The sequence below is a fragment of the Sebastes fasciatus genome, chromosome 18 (assembly GCF_043250625.1).
Source record: "Sebastes fasciatus isolate fSebFas1 chromosome 18, fSebFas1.pri, whole genome shotgun sequence".
NCBI lineage: Eukaryota > Metazoa > Chordata > Actinopteri > Perciformes > Sebastidae > Sebastes > Sebastes fasciatus.
The window spans coordinates 27,085,670-27,100,744 of NC_133812.1; the positions used below are offsets into that span (position 1 = coordinate 27,085,670).

Genomic DNA, 15,075 nt, shown 5'->3' on the forward strand with positions numbered 1-15,075 from the left:
TATGTGCAGCGAACAGAAGACGTTTTTCATACTGATTATTCTGTGCTTTCATTAAATGGTTATAAAAAAATATTAATTGTTGTGTCTTGGCAGAGAGGAAAGATGGAGACACCTAAAGAGGCCCTCTTGAGAACTTTGAAAGATTTAGGAGGCGAAGATTTTAGAGAATTCAAGTGGTACCTGCAGCAACCAGAGGTCCTAGAAGGCTTCCCAGCAATCCCAAAGAGTGAACTGGAGACGGCTGAAAGAGTGGTCACAGTGGATCAGATGTTCCTGACCTACAGTATAAACACTATTAACGTGACAAAAATCGTTTTAGTGAAGATGAACCAGAATGATCTTGTGGAGAAATTATCAAAAATCATCTCAGAACCTGCAGGTAAGTTATGGTATGAATTTACAAAAAGGATGTAACAAAGATCAAACTTGCATGTTACGAAGACTTCAACAAACACTAGCTTTGTAGCTAGTATCTCCCTCAGGGTTAAACACATGTCTTGTGTTGCACCGTGGGTTACAGAACAAGCTACCAAACAAACATCCACCAGAGAAAAAGAAGATTTGAAAGTGTCTCAGGGAACGAAAAGCAGTGAAACAAAGGCAGACAATCCTGTTTCTGCTGCCTCTACTGGTACAAATGTACACACACTGATAACAATATTAATTCCCTCTGTAATTTAGTCATACACCCTCTGGTTTCTTTGGAGACCAGGGAGGTCATGGATGCATGACTTGAATGCAAAACACATCAGTTGTTGTTAAGGATAATAATTAATTTTAGGGCACCTAGTTATCAAATGAGCTGAATAGATGCCATAAATACAGAAATGTGTATAGTTGTTAGAAAACGAGTTCATGACTTACATTCACTGTAACAACCCCTCATTGATTTCATCTTTGTTTTATTCATTCAGGGATTCTTGCTGAGTGCCAGCGAACACTGAAAAATAACTTACAAAAGAAGTTCCAGTATGTGTATGAGAAAATCACAAAAGCAGGAAGTTCTAAACTTCTGAATCAGATCTACACAGAGATCTACATCTCAATGGAAGAGACTGGAGAGGTCAACATGGAACATGAAGTCAGACAGATTGAAACAGCATCCAGGAAACCAGACAGACCAGAAACAACAATCAGATGTGAAGACATCTTTAAACGCTCACCTGGAAGTGATGAACCAATCAGAACAGTGATGACAAAGGGAGTGGCTGGCATCGGGAAAACAGTCTTAACACAGAAGTTCACTCTGGACTGGGCTGAAGACAAAGCCAACCAGGACATACAGTTCACATTTCCATTCACTTTCAGAGAGCTGAATGTGCTGAAAGAGAAGAAGTACAGCTTGATGGAACTTGTTCATCACTTCTTTACTGAAACCAAAGCAGCAGGAATCTGCAGGTTTGAAGAGTTCCCGATCGTGTTCATCTTTGACGGTCTGGATGAGTGTCGACTTCCTCTGGACTTCCACAACAATGAGATCCTGACTGATGTTACAGAGTCCACCTCAGTGGATGTGCTGCTGACAAACCTCATCAAGGGGAATCTGCTACGCTCGGCTCGCCTCTGGATAACCACACGACCCGCAGCAGCCAATCAGATCCCTCCTGAGTGGGTTGACATGGTGACAGAGGTCAGAGGGTTCACCGACCCACAGAAGGAGGAGTACTTCAGAAAGAGATTCAAAGATGAGGAGCAGACCAGAACAATCATCTCCCACATCAAGACATCACGAAGCCTCCACATCATGTGCCACATCCCGGTCTTCTGCTGGATCACTGCTACGGTTCTGGAGATGGTGTTGAAGACCAGAGAGGGAGGAGAGCTGCCCAAGACCCTGACCGAGATGTACATCCACTTCCTGGTGGTTCAGTCCAAACAGAAGAACGTCAAGTATCATGGAAAATGTGAGAGAGATCCACACTGGAGTCCAGAGAGCAGGAAGATGATCGAGTCTCTGGGGAAACTGGCTTTTGAGCAGCTGCAGAAAGGCAAGCTGATCTTCTATGAATCTGACCTGAAAGAGTGTGGCATCGATATCACAGAAGCATCAGTCTACTCAGGAGTGTTCACACAGATCTTTAAAGAGGAGAGTGGACTGTACCAGAACACGGTGTTCTGCTTCATCCATCTGAGTGTTCAGGAGTTCCTGGCTGCTCTTCACGTCCATCTGACATTCATCAACTCTGGTGTCAATCTGATGGCAGAAGAACAATCAACCTCCTGGTTGTCAAAGGTATTTAGAGGGCAACCTAAACTAACACATCTCTACCAGAGTGCTGTGGACAAGGCCCTACAGAGTCGCAACGGACACCTGGACTTGTTCCTCCGCTTCCTCCTGGGTCTTTCACTAGAGACCAATCAGAGCCTCCTACAAGGTCTGCTGACACAGACAGGAAGTAGCTCACAGATCAACCAGAAAGCTGTAGAGTACATCAAGAAGAAAATCAATGGGAATCTGTCACCAGAGAAAAACATCAATCTGTTCCACTGTCTGAATGAACTGAATGATGATTCTCTAGTGGAGGAGATTCAACAGTCCCTGAGATCAGGACGTCTCTCTACGGATGAACTGTCTCCTGCTCAGTGGTCAGCTCTGGTCTTCATCTTACTGTCATCAGATAAAGATCTGGATGTGTTCGACCTGAAGAAATACTCTGCTTCAGAGGATGCTCTTCTGAGGCTGGTGCCAGTGGTCAAGGCCTCCAACAAAGCTCTGTAGGTGGATGAATAACTGGAAGAATCAATATCAAATAGGTGTAAAAAGCAAAAGATGTCAAGTAAAACATTTGCTTGTGTTTATTTTTTATTCCTCTTCAGGCTGAGTGGCTGTAACCTCTCAGAGAGAAGCTGTGAAGTTCTTATTTCAGTTCTCAGCTCCCAGTCCTGTAGTCTGAGAGAGCTGGATCTGAGTAACAACAACCTGCAGGATTCAGGAGTGAAGCTGCTTTCTGTTGGACTGGAGAGTCCAAATTGTACACTGGAAACTCTCAGGTCAGGATACAGCTGTTTGTTATTAATTTAATTGTTAGTTAAATGCTGCTTTACAGTCAGGTTAATGATGATGTAATATCTGTAGTAGTTATCATGTTAATGTGATATTCTACAACATTGTGGTCATGACCTTTTCCTAATTCCAGGCTGTCAGACTGTCGGGTCACAGAGGCAGGATGTGCCTCTCTGGCCTCAGCTCTGGGGTCCAAATCCTCCCATCTGAGAGAGCTGGACCTGAGTAACAACAACCTGCAGGATTCAGGAGTGAAGCTGCTTTCTGTTGGACTGCAGAGCCCACACTGTACACTGGTAACTCTCAGGTCAGGATACAGTTGTTTGTTATAAGTTAAGCATTTAAATGCTGCTTTACAGTCAGGTTAATGATGATGTAATATCTATAGTAGTTATCATGTTAATGTGATATTCTACAACATTGTGGTCATGACCTTTTCCTAACTCCAGGCTGTCAGACTGTCTGATCACAGAGGCAGGCTGTGCTTCTCTGGCCTCAGCTCTGCGGTCCGAATCCTCCCATCTGAGAGAGCTGGACCTGAGTAACAATGACCTGCAGGATTCAGGAGTGACGCCGCTCTCTGCTGGACTGCAGGATCCACACTGTACACTGAAAACTCTCAGGTCAGGATACAGCTGTTTGTTATAAGTTAAGCATTTAAATGCTGCTTTACATTCAGGTTAATGATAATGTAATATCTATAGTAGTTATCATGTTAATGTGATATTCTACAACATTGTGGTCATGACCTTTTCCTAACTCCAGGCTGTCAGACTGTCAGGTCACAGAGGCAGGCTGTGCTTCTCTGGCCTCAGCTCTGTGGTCCGAATCCTCCCATCTGAGAGAGCTGGACCTGAGTAACAACGACCTGCAGGATTCAGGAGTGAAGCCGCTGTGTGTTGGACTGAAGAGTCCACACTGTGCACTGGAAACTCTCAGGTCAGGATACAACTTTTTGTTGGACTGCAGGATTCACACTGTATACTGGAAACTCTCAGGTCAGGATTCAATAATTTAAAACCCAACGGACATAGGTTATTTTGGCCCAAAATAGCAGATTTTAGTTACTTACAGTTTGAACACTGAAGTTGGCGCTGCCAGGAAGTCCTGGTCAGCCTCATCTAAGCCTTATCATTGAGGAACTAGTCCTGCTTAATTGTTGGTAGTTATTTAGGCGCTTTTTCTGAGGGATAGGGCTAGGCCTTAACAGGTTAAAATGCTGACCATTTCAATTCTGCTTTAATTTGAAGTTTTCTGAAGTATCCCATTTCTTTAGGATTTTACTGATGATGTGAGAGCAGCTATGACTTTAGAGAAGATTGTCTATTAATTGTAGGGTTGGTAGTTTCATCCCTGGTTCTTTCTGGCCACATGCCAAAATGTTCTGATGCACAGTACAGTAGTTTTTTTTTATTGCTGACTTTGTTCTTCAGTCCTTGAACACCAGGGTCTTCTTTGAGTATTGCAAACGATTGATGGGAAACTTCAAATAGATCATTAAGTGGGTATTCTGTTTGTGTTGATGACTAGTGCTTGACCATTTTGACAGGTTGTCAGGCTGTCTGATCACAAAGGACGGTTGTGCGTCTCTGGCCACAGCGCTGAGCTCCAACCCCTCCCATCTGAGAGAGCTGGACCTGAGCTACAATCATCCAGGAGACTCAGGAGTGAAGCTGCTGTCTGCTGGAGTGGAGGATCCATGCTGGAGACTGGAGACTCTCAAGTACAACAAAAGATAACACACTGCTTCTCTGTTAAGCTGAGCATACACTACGATTTTAGACATGTTGTTGTATAATTCCTACTGCTACTGTATGAGTAGATTGTTTGCGATGTAAAGCCAAAACTCATGATTTATGTGCTCACACTGTATGGTCTGATCGTCAGCCACAACCTGAGTGCTCACACTGTACTGTCCCGTCGCCACCTGAGGGCCGTTCTGGCAGTTGACAGTTGTCATTAAAGATTTGTTTGAAAGCTCCGAGGCAGGTAAAGTTTGTTTGCTAGCAGAGGTCTGCACGGGTCACGATGCTAACAAGGCAGAAATATGCTTCCTTGATCATCTGTGCCATCCCGTCTGCTGAAACATCTAAAAAATTAAGGCGCCGGCGTATATGGAGTCGCAGGTAGCTGCGAAGACGTGGACAGTATGGTTTGTCCAGAGAGAATTGGAGGTAAGCTAAGTTTCACTATATCTATTGTACATTGTTATCTTGATAGCTTCGCTCTGATTACTGTAAGAAAAGCGGAAAAAAGGCGCTGACGTTGGGGAATCGGCTCTTGACTCTGCTTCAACCGTGTGAGAGCCTGTGGACGGCCGACCAAAATTTCTGACATGTCAGAAATTCATCCGACTGTCCGACAGCCAGTCAGGAGGAGTTAATCGGTCCTCGGTCCCCCCCTGTACACTGCACGGCAAACGACATCCGACAAAGCTGAAATTTGGTCCGACAATAAAATTAATTGTGCGGCTCAAAATTTGGGCCAGAAACAGGCTAAAATCGTACAGTGTATGCCCAGCTTTAGACAAACTGTGTCATGTTAGATGGAAAATCACTTGAGTGAAATGTTCCTGTTTTTATATCAAAGAGAATATGCAGCCTGTCCTTATTCCCAGGGTGTGTTTAATTACAAGTACGTGTTTACTGCGAGCGAAAAGTGATGCTGAGGGGTCTGACAAAGCATCAGTATGTGACGAGTTGGGATGAGAACGTGTTGGACTATTTCAATACAGTCTCACGACAGTTCGTCAAATAGTCATGAAATTTAATCTATTTGATTCATTATAGAAAAATTTCCCATAACTCCGGAAGTGGCGTAACTTATGTACGGAAGTTACATGACAAAAACTACTCCGTTAGCGTTAGGAAGTGCTGTAACTTAAGTACAAGTAGGAAGTTACGTGACAAATAAATCAACATTGACTTCTGGTTTCACACGGGACATGATGAACAGCGGCCTCCTGGTGAAAGTCTGGTGTTTTTTGACCCACCCATCCATCCCGACCTCTTACTGGCATTCGCCACTCTTTATGCTTCCTGGTTCACAATTACGTGGATTACATACGAATTGATTTCATTCTGACCATCACAAAAAAAAATTTAAATCCGTGTCTATGTACACGAATCAATACATTAAATTTCATGAGTATTTCACGAGCTGCTGTGTGACTGGGCTGGATGTGCAGGTCTGACTGTGTTTGTTCTTCCAGGGTGGACCATGATGGACAGCAGAGCTTAGAACCTGGTGTGAGGAAGTGTAAGTCAGTTAATACTATTTTGTGATATTTCTTCATTTAAACCCTACAGACAATAGTCAATAATAATAATAACAATAATAATAATAGGGCTGTCAAAGTTAACGCAATAATAACGCCTTAAGGCAAATTTGTTTTAACGCCACTAATTTCTTAAAAGCTAGAGAGAAGATACTGGTATCATATGAAACTAATAAACCTGATGAATCCATCGGTACCAAACATGTCATACTAGCTTGTAGTGAAGGAGGTCAAATAACCCTCCAAACTTACACTAAATTTTGACGAGGAAAAACTGTCATGGCCATTTTCAAAGGGGTCCCTTGACCTCTGACCTCCAGATCAGTGAATGTAAATGGGTTCTATGGGTACCCACGAGTCTCCCCTTTACAGACATGCCCACTTTATGATAATCACATGCAGTTTGGGGCAAGTCATAGTCAAGTCAGCACACTGACACACTGACAGCTGTTGTTGCCTGTTGGGCTGCAGTTTGCCATGTTATGATTTGAGCATATTGTTTATGCTAAATGCAGTACCTGAGGGTTTCTGGATCAATATCTGTCATTGTTTTGTGTTGTTAATTGATTTCCAATAATAAATATATACATACATCTGCATAAAGCAGCATATTTGTCCACTCCCATGTTTATAAGAGTATTAAATACTTGACAAATCTCCCTTTAAGGGACATTTTTGAAGGTACATGATTAACTATATTGATCTACTGACAGTCCTAAACAATAATAATAATAATAATTGTATTTATATTGCACTCTTCAAGCTTAAGCACAAAGTGCTTACCAAGTTTTAAAAAAAAAAAAATGTTTATAATCTTCATAGGCTATACAATATTAAGTAACACTTCATTTTACAGGTCCGCAAATTTCATGGTAATTAGGTGATAAGTAGAAGTTAACCTATTTGAAATTTCTTTGGAATTACTGCCAAATTACCCCAATATTTACCTCAACATGTATCGAATTTTACTTTATTATAAACATTATTTAATAATTATATTCCCAATAGCTGGTAATTTATTTAATACATTTCCAGGAAAAGAATACAAAGTTAATTGATGTGCTTTATTTCCATGTCTGCTGATAAATAGATGATAATTAGCAAATAACTTAATTGAAATGTCTTAAAAACCTCCCTGAATCATGACATCAGCTACCAGGTTACATCTGTGTAGACAATAAGTCACAATGGTGAGATTTGTGTCTGATCAGAAGTGTCTTCTATTAGTTTTCCACCTCCGATGAAGAGCAGCGCACAGCCGCTTCTCAAGTCCTAAAGGCCCTATTTTAACCATCATATGCTATTATAGCATATATTATTAAATAATGTTTATAATAAAGTAATTTTTGATAAACTTTGAGGTAAATATTGGGGTAATTTCAAACAGGTTACTTTATTAATTATCACCTAATTACTATGAAATTTGCAGACCTGTAAAATGAAGTGTTACCAATATTTTAATAGTGTTTAAATAGCAATCTATAACTTCATAGAAATTATTAGCATATTAATAAATAAACAAAACTGCTGCCTTATCGTCTCATTTTGTCTTTTAGATTTCATTGAACCCACACTGGACTGCGACACAAAGAGACACTTCTCACGGCCTTACAACTGGAAGACGATGACACTAGGAGACAGAAGGAGGTCGTTCTTTCATGGTAAGGAATAAGACTACTGGGCTCAGCTGCTGTGTAGAGATGGTCTGACTGGTCGCTGTTACTGGGAGGTGGAGTGGAGAGGAGCGGTTAATGTAGCAGTGACTTACAGAGGAGGCCACTTCAGAGGAGGTGTTTACGGCTGGTATGGAAGGTATTATAATTCCTGGAGTCTGGACTGTTCAGAGCTTCGTTTCTGTTTGGCACAATGATAGAGGAACACACTTCCCCTCCTCCTCCTCCTCTGGTAGAGTAGCAGTGTATATGGACTATCCTGCAGTAGTTCTTCTTTCTGGAGACATAACATGTCCTTCAGTGTCTCTGTGTTCTCTGTAGGAGCCCTGACAAAAAAGAAGTTTCTTCAAGTGTGCTAGTAGTATACTTCTGTTAAACGTTAAATAAGAAAGTATGCTTTCAGTTTACTTTTTATGTACTTATCAGAGATACACTTAACAAAATTATACTTAAGTATCCTCAGCTTATACCGACAAGTATTGAAAAAAGTCCAAGTATACTTGGCTTATACTGAAAAGTATACAGAAAAGTATACGTACATTTGGCTAAGTAGCGGGGCAGTTAAGCATAATAACTGTGCGTTTTGAGATAAAAGCAACAAATTTGTCACAGACGTAGGTTTATATGTTATGAAAAGATATAGATAACGGGGCGCTGCAAATTTGGCCCCTGAGGGCCGTGGCAGACTTTTTATTTGCCGGTTGTCATTCTATCACGAAGTCAAGGGGGTGAAGTTTGACCCTGAAGTGACCATGATCCTTTTATTTGGTTTTAAATTTTTTCTTTAAAAATGACCTTTAAAAACATCTGATCTAATCAGCTTGAACACTCCTTGGAAATCATCAAGACTCATAAAATCAGTTTTCTGCAACATTTTGTTCCAAATTTGTTTTAATGCCACTAATTTCTTTAACGCAGGAGGTTGTAGCGGACTCACTTTTAGAGCTAGCGTTATGATTTGATTTGAGCATATTAATATAATTCTATTTACGTATATTGCACTTGGTAAGCACAAAGTGCTTTAAACTTTAAAAACAAAATGTTTATAATCTTCATAGGCTATACAATATTTTGGTAACACTTCATTTTACAGGTCCGCTAAATTCATGATAATTAGGTGATAATTAGCAAGTAACCTATTTAAAATTTCTTTGGAATTACTGCCAAATTACCCCAATATTTACCTCAAAATGTATCAAAAAATTACTTTATTATAAACATTATTTAATTATTATATTCCCAATAGCTGGTAATTTATTTAATACATTTCCAGGAAAAGAATACAAAGTTAATTGATGTGCTTTATTTCCATGTCTGCTGATAAATAGATAATAATTAGCAAATAACTTAATTGAAATTTCTTAAAAACCTCCCTGAATCATGACATCAGCTACCAGGTTACATCTGTGTAGACAATAAGTCACAATGGTGAGATTTGTGTCTGATCAGAAGTGTCTTCTATTAGTTTTCCACCTCCGATGAAGAGCAGCGCACAGCCGCTTCTCAAACCTGAAGGCCTTATTTTAACCATTATATGCTATTTTAACATTTAATTATGAAATAATGTTTATAATAAAGTCATTTTAGATAAACTTTGAGGTAAATATTGGGGTAATTTGGCAGTAATTCCAAAGAAATTTCAAACAGGTTACTTGCTAATTATCACCTAATTACCATGAAATTTGCGGACCTGTAAAATGAAGTGTTACCAATATTTTTAAAGTGTTTAAATAACTATCTATAACTTCATAGAAATTATTAACCATCCATCCATCTGCAACCGCTTATCCCGTTAGGGGTCGCGGGGGGGCTGGAGCCGATCCCAGGAGCCGATCCCAGCCGACAAATTATTAACATATTAATAAATAAACAAAACCCAACAGTTGTATTAGCTGATAAACTGCTGCCTTATTGTGTCTGTTTGTCTTTCAGATATCTCTGAACTCACACTGGACCGCGTCACAAAGCTCGTACTGTCTGACGACAACAAGACGTTGACACTGGACAGAAAGATGCTGCCCAGTGATTCTAAGGAATATGGCTACTGTGCTCAGTTGCTGTGTAGAGATGGTCTGACTGGTCGCTGTTACTGGGAGGTGGAGTGGAGAGGAGAGGTTGATGTAGCAGTGACTTACAGAGGAGGCCACTACGGAGAAGATGCTGACGGCTGGTATGGAATGAATGATGAGTCCTGGAGTCTGGACTGTTCAGAGGATGGTTACTCTGTTTGGCACAATAATAGTGAAACACCCATCCCCTACTCTTCCTCTTCCTCTTCCTCTTCCTCTCCCTCCTCTGGTAGAGTAGCAGTGTATGTCGACTATCCTGCTGGCACTCTGTCCTTCTACAGTGTCTCCTCTGACACACTGATCCACCTCCACACCTTCAACACCACGTTCACTGAACCTCTTTATCCTGCGTTTGCAGTAGATCTTCTTTCTGGAGGCCCAACACGTTCTTCAGTGTCTCTGTGTTCTCTGTAGGAGCCCTGACGAAAAAGAAGTTTATTCAAGTGTGCTAGTAGTATACTTCTGTTAAGACTGGCCCACACTAAAAGATTTTTCACATCTTAACAGATTTTGAAAATGTGAGAGAACCCACACATAACGACATGTTCTGTTAAATTAAACAGTTTTGTTCCTGTAGTGTGTGGAGAGCAACGATTTGACCAAAACAGCCACCACACAATAACAGATTCATACGATAACGTTTCCTGTCCGTGACAGAGTTAGCATGCAGCTTTAGCCGTGATGTCTAGCTCTGCTTCTCCTGCAATGTGTGAAACCCAAAGTGTTTCCAATCTTTATTGGATGTGTAGTGTTTACCAATTTGGATTTAACATGTGAGGGTGCAGGTCGTATCCACGCAGACGCTCCGCCGGTTTCTACTTTGTCGTTTCGGCTCGCTGCGGTTTGTTTTGGTTGACGGATACGGGACGGATATGACGTCACGTTATTCAGACTACAACAATAAAAGCGGTAACTTCCCTCTACCTCCACAGACTCAAATGGAGCAAATATATATCGATTCTGGCATTAAAACATCAATTTCAATATTGTAAAAATAAAATTGCAATACATGAATGAATAGATTTTTTCCCCACCTCTAATATTGACTGTTGACAACTGCTGATATCACTGCTCATTGTGTTCTTCATGTGCACTATCACACACAAACAACTTAAATTGATAATACTATATCTTGGTGTTTCTGCAACTTTACAAAACAATATGAATTTTGTATGTAATACATGAACAGGTACACAAAGTTACATGTAGTCGTTAGGATTTTAATCTGTAACATGTTTATTCTTTATGGTTTTCGTCACTAAATGTCCTTACTGCAACATTACAATAATGTTCATTTTATACATTTTGCTTTTTTAAAATTTCTATATTTTTAAGACATTTAAATTAATTTTCATCAAGCTTTGTGCATCATTGTAAATATTGATATAGTAAAAAAACGTTAACATGAGCCTACCATTATTTGTACATCTAAAATAAACGTACTGCAAGTTATTTTTTAAATGTTACTGATCTGTATTGTGGTGGAGGAGACGTTCCACGTACCTAGAGCCAGTCTGCGATGCCGGGGGTCAGCACGCCGAAGTCCCCGCCTTTGTCTGCCGCTTGGCTCACATTGCACCTGACCCCAATGCCTATTCCTGCGGGTGGTTAAGAGTATTCTTGAATATTGAAATAAAAAATGGTTCATGGACCTTGTCTGACTCTGGTGACTGTTTTTAAATGGTGTATTTACTGTCTTCTATTTATAACAGACCGTTGCTATGTATAACAGACCGTTGCTATGTATAACAGACCGTTGCTATGTATAATAAACCGTTGCTAAATACAGTATAACAGACCGCTGCTACGTATAACAGACCGTTCCTACGGTTGCTATGTATAACAGACCGTTGCTAAATACAGTATAACAGACCATTGCTACGTATAACTGAATGTTGCTACGTATAACAGACTGTTGCTATGTATAACAGACCGTTGCTATGTATAACAGACCGTTGCTATGGGCACAGTTCTGATGTTGGACTTTGGTGGAACGTTTTTGTGTCAAATTATTGATTTCTTAAGTAAGTAGCCGTGTAATAAGCAGGATAATGTACATGTAAGGCAGTAGCCTAAATCAGCCACCAGGTGTCGCTGGTGCGCTGTGATTCCCATCCAGAATTGCGCAATAGACATGTTTGTCCTTTACAGGTCACCGTAGTACAAAAGTTACGTGGGGACGCCATCTTTTTTCTTGTTTACTTGTCTTTATTGCTTCGTAAGGTCGTCATCGTAGTACAATATATTATTTAAAAACACCCTTCCTGTTCATCTTTTTCTACTAAATTTATAATTAAGATGTTGCCTTTCACTTATTAGTATTATAGATATGTTTTATATGTAAATAGTGGCCATAATGTTGACTTGTTACCGTGTAGAGCAGAGCAGCCTCTCTAATACAGGCGGGAGAATTAGCCTGTTCACTTATTGTTTGCTAGCTGTCTTGTTGTTTCATTTAAATTATTTTCACGTTAGATTTTACGTTAAGAGTGCCTTATATCATTTTATGTGTTGTAATTTACTTTCAGTGTTCGTGTTTAGTGTGTATTTTTGTACTAGAATATATTTTTTATGGAGTTTATACTTTTCTTTATTACTTCGTAAGGTTGTGGACGAACAAGTGAGATGACAGCCGATGTTGTGGACAAATAAAGTGTTCCCGATCTCAACCACAATCAGAAAGACTGTGCCGGTGTTTCCCTTAATCTGCACCACACCCCATAACACAACTATAAACACAACGCAGAGTCCCAGGGTGTGCAGAGAGGCTCCAGCACGTGGGTTACATACAGATAAGTATTACAGTTAAAGTACACAAGTATTACCAGCTTCACGTAGTTAAAGTATCAGCAATAAAAGTACACAAGTATTATCAGCTTCATGTAGTTAAAGTTATTAAAAGCATATTTTAAACAATATTACTAAGATGATTATTAAAAGATGCTCTACTATTACTGTAGTATTACTATCTATTATTACTGTAGTATTACTAACTACTATTACTGTAGTATTACTAACTACTATTACTGTAGTATTACTATCTACTATTACTGTAGTATTACTAACTACTATTACTGTAGTATTACTATCTACTATTACTGTAGTATTACTATCTACTATTACTGTAGTATTACTAACTACTATTACTGTAGTATTACTATCTACTATTACTGTAGTATTACTATCTACTATTACAGTTAATGGCCAGGTGTGTTTGAGCCGTTGGCCCCGCCCCCACACCTCCAGGCAGGTGTCAAAGATGTTCTATGTTTGAGACGATGTAGCACTCCACTGTTGAAAATAAACAACTGTTAGGAGCTGAAACGATAATCAATTAGTCGATCAACAGGAAAACTATAAGCACTGGTGGAGTATACATTTACTCAAGTACTGTGCTGTAAAGTACAAGTTCAAGGTACTTGTACTTTACTCAGTAGGCTTTTTCCATTTTATGCTACTTTATACTTCTACTCCACTATCTATGATGATCTCATACAATAAGATGCTGTAGATTACACAACAATACTTACGAGATGATACACACTTTTACTTCAGTCAGGTTTTGAATGCAGGACTTTTACTTGTAGTGAAGTATTTTCACAGCGTGGTATTAGTACTTTTACTGCACTAAATGATCTGAATACTTTTTCCACCACTGGTGTTTTACTATTATATATTAAGGGGATGAAAGATTGTAATCTGTAAAGTAACTAAAGCTGTCAGATAAACGTAGTGGAGTAAAAAGTAGAATATTTCCCTCTGAGATGTAGTGGAGTAGAAGTAGAAAGTAGCAGAACATGGAAATACTCAAGTAAAGTATCTCAAATCTGTACTTCAGTACAGTACTTGGATGTACTCATTCCACCACTATTGAATAGGTATCCATTCAGGACTGTATAGGTGTTGGTTTCAGGTAGCGATGTAGCCTTGGTGTGTCGGTAAGAACACTCAGGACGCTCTTATAGGGTTGATTCCTCCTTTTACTGAATAGTCTTTAACATAACAGCACAGTATTCCTCACACAGGCTTACAGGTTTACAGATGAACAATGTGTGATCTTGAATGTGTGGTCTATAACAAGAACATAAGAAAATGCCACATTATAATTATTAAATTAACCAGTTATATTCAACTTAAATGGCTTATTATTATTATTACTACATTAAATCAGATACAGATATATAAAGGAAGAAATTATACTGACTGCTGCTTTAAGTTGCAGTACAAACATACTTCCAAGTCATTTAAACATATATAGCAGAATGCAAACATTATCTACATCTAACAGTATACCAGAAAAGAGCAGCTAAGGGCATCAGCATGGACAGATTAGCTCAGCATCTGTAAAACAGCCCCAATCATATAAACCCAAAGTCTTAATCATAGTCCTGTTCAGTGGGAAATAGCTGCGTTTACTCACTTTTCATCAGAGATGCACACAAATCACACCACTTAGATGCAGTAAAGTCCACTTTTGACTCTCTCTGTTCAACGTGCTTCTGGCTCTGCCTCTCGCTCTCTCTTAATTACTGAGTGGGCAGCTCCATGTGCTCAATAGCGCAGCTTCACATTCTGCCACAAGAGGGCGCTGTTACAACAGTCAATAGCCTTTCCAACAAGTAAAACACAAACAGGGACCATTTTACTGCAGAATGAGTACTTTTACTTTAACTACATTTAGCTGGTAATACTTACATACTTTTACTTCAGTGAGGTTTTGAATGCAGGACTTTTACTTGTAGTGGAGTATTTTTACAGCAGGGCCGGTTTAAGACAAAGGACATATAGGCGGTCGCCTAGGGCGCCACCTTCTGGGGGGCGCTGGTAAAAAAATAAAATAATAATAGTAATAATATAATTTTAAAAATTAATTTTCTGCATTGAGGTAACAAATTAATGAAGAAAGAAAGAAAGAAAGAAAGAAAGAAAGAAAGAAAGGAAGAAAGAAAGAAATACACTTTTCATGAAAGTGCAAATTGTAGTGAAACTGACTAAACACTTTTAAGCCAACATTATCAGGGACCACTTGTCTATTTATATTATAATTACGGC

At 39.5% G+C, this 15,075-nt stretch overlaps 1 protein-coding gene across 1 annotated transcript in view; it reads left to right on the plus strand.

Moving 5' to 3' along the window:
- The window catches only part of LOC141756544 (NACHT, LRR and PYD domains-containing protein 3-like), a 36,023-nt gene extending 24,356 nt beyond the window's left edge, over positions 1 to 11,667 (plus strand). The window contains exons 3-11 of the mRNA XM_074616381.1: positions 94 to 379; positions 915 to 2,715; positions 2,818 to 2,991; positions 3,138 to 3,311; positions 3,454 to 3,627; positions 3,770 to 3,943; positions 4,554 to 4,727; positions 6,216 to 6,262; positions 9,887 to 11,667. Of these exons, the coding sequence (XP_074472482.1) occupies positions 94 to 379; positions 915 to 2,715; positions 2,818 to 2,991; positions 3,138 to 3,311; positions 3,454 to 3,627; positions 3,770 to 3,943; positions 4,554 to 4,727; positions 6,216 to 6,262; positions 9,887 to 10,437 (3,555 nt within the window). The 3' untranslated portion in view covers positions 10,438 to 11,667. The remainder of the gene's footprint in view (positions 1 to 93; positions 380 to 914; positions 2,716 to 2,817; positions 2,992 to 3,137; positions 3,312 to 3,453; positions 3,628 to 3,769; positions 3,944 to 4,553; positions 4,728 to 6,215; positions 6,263 to 9,886) is intronic.
- The last annotated feature ends 3,408 nt before the right edge of the window (positions 11,668 to 15,075 follow it).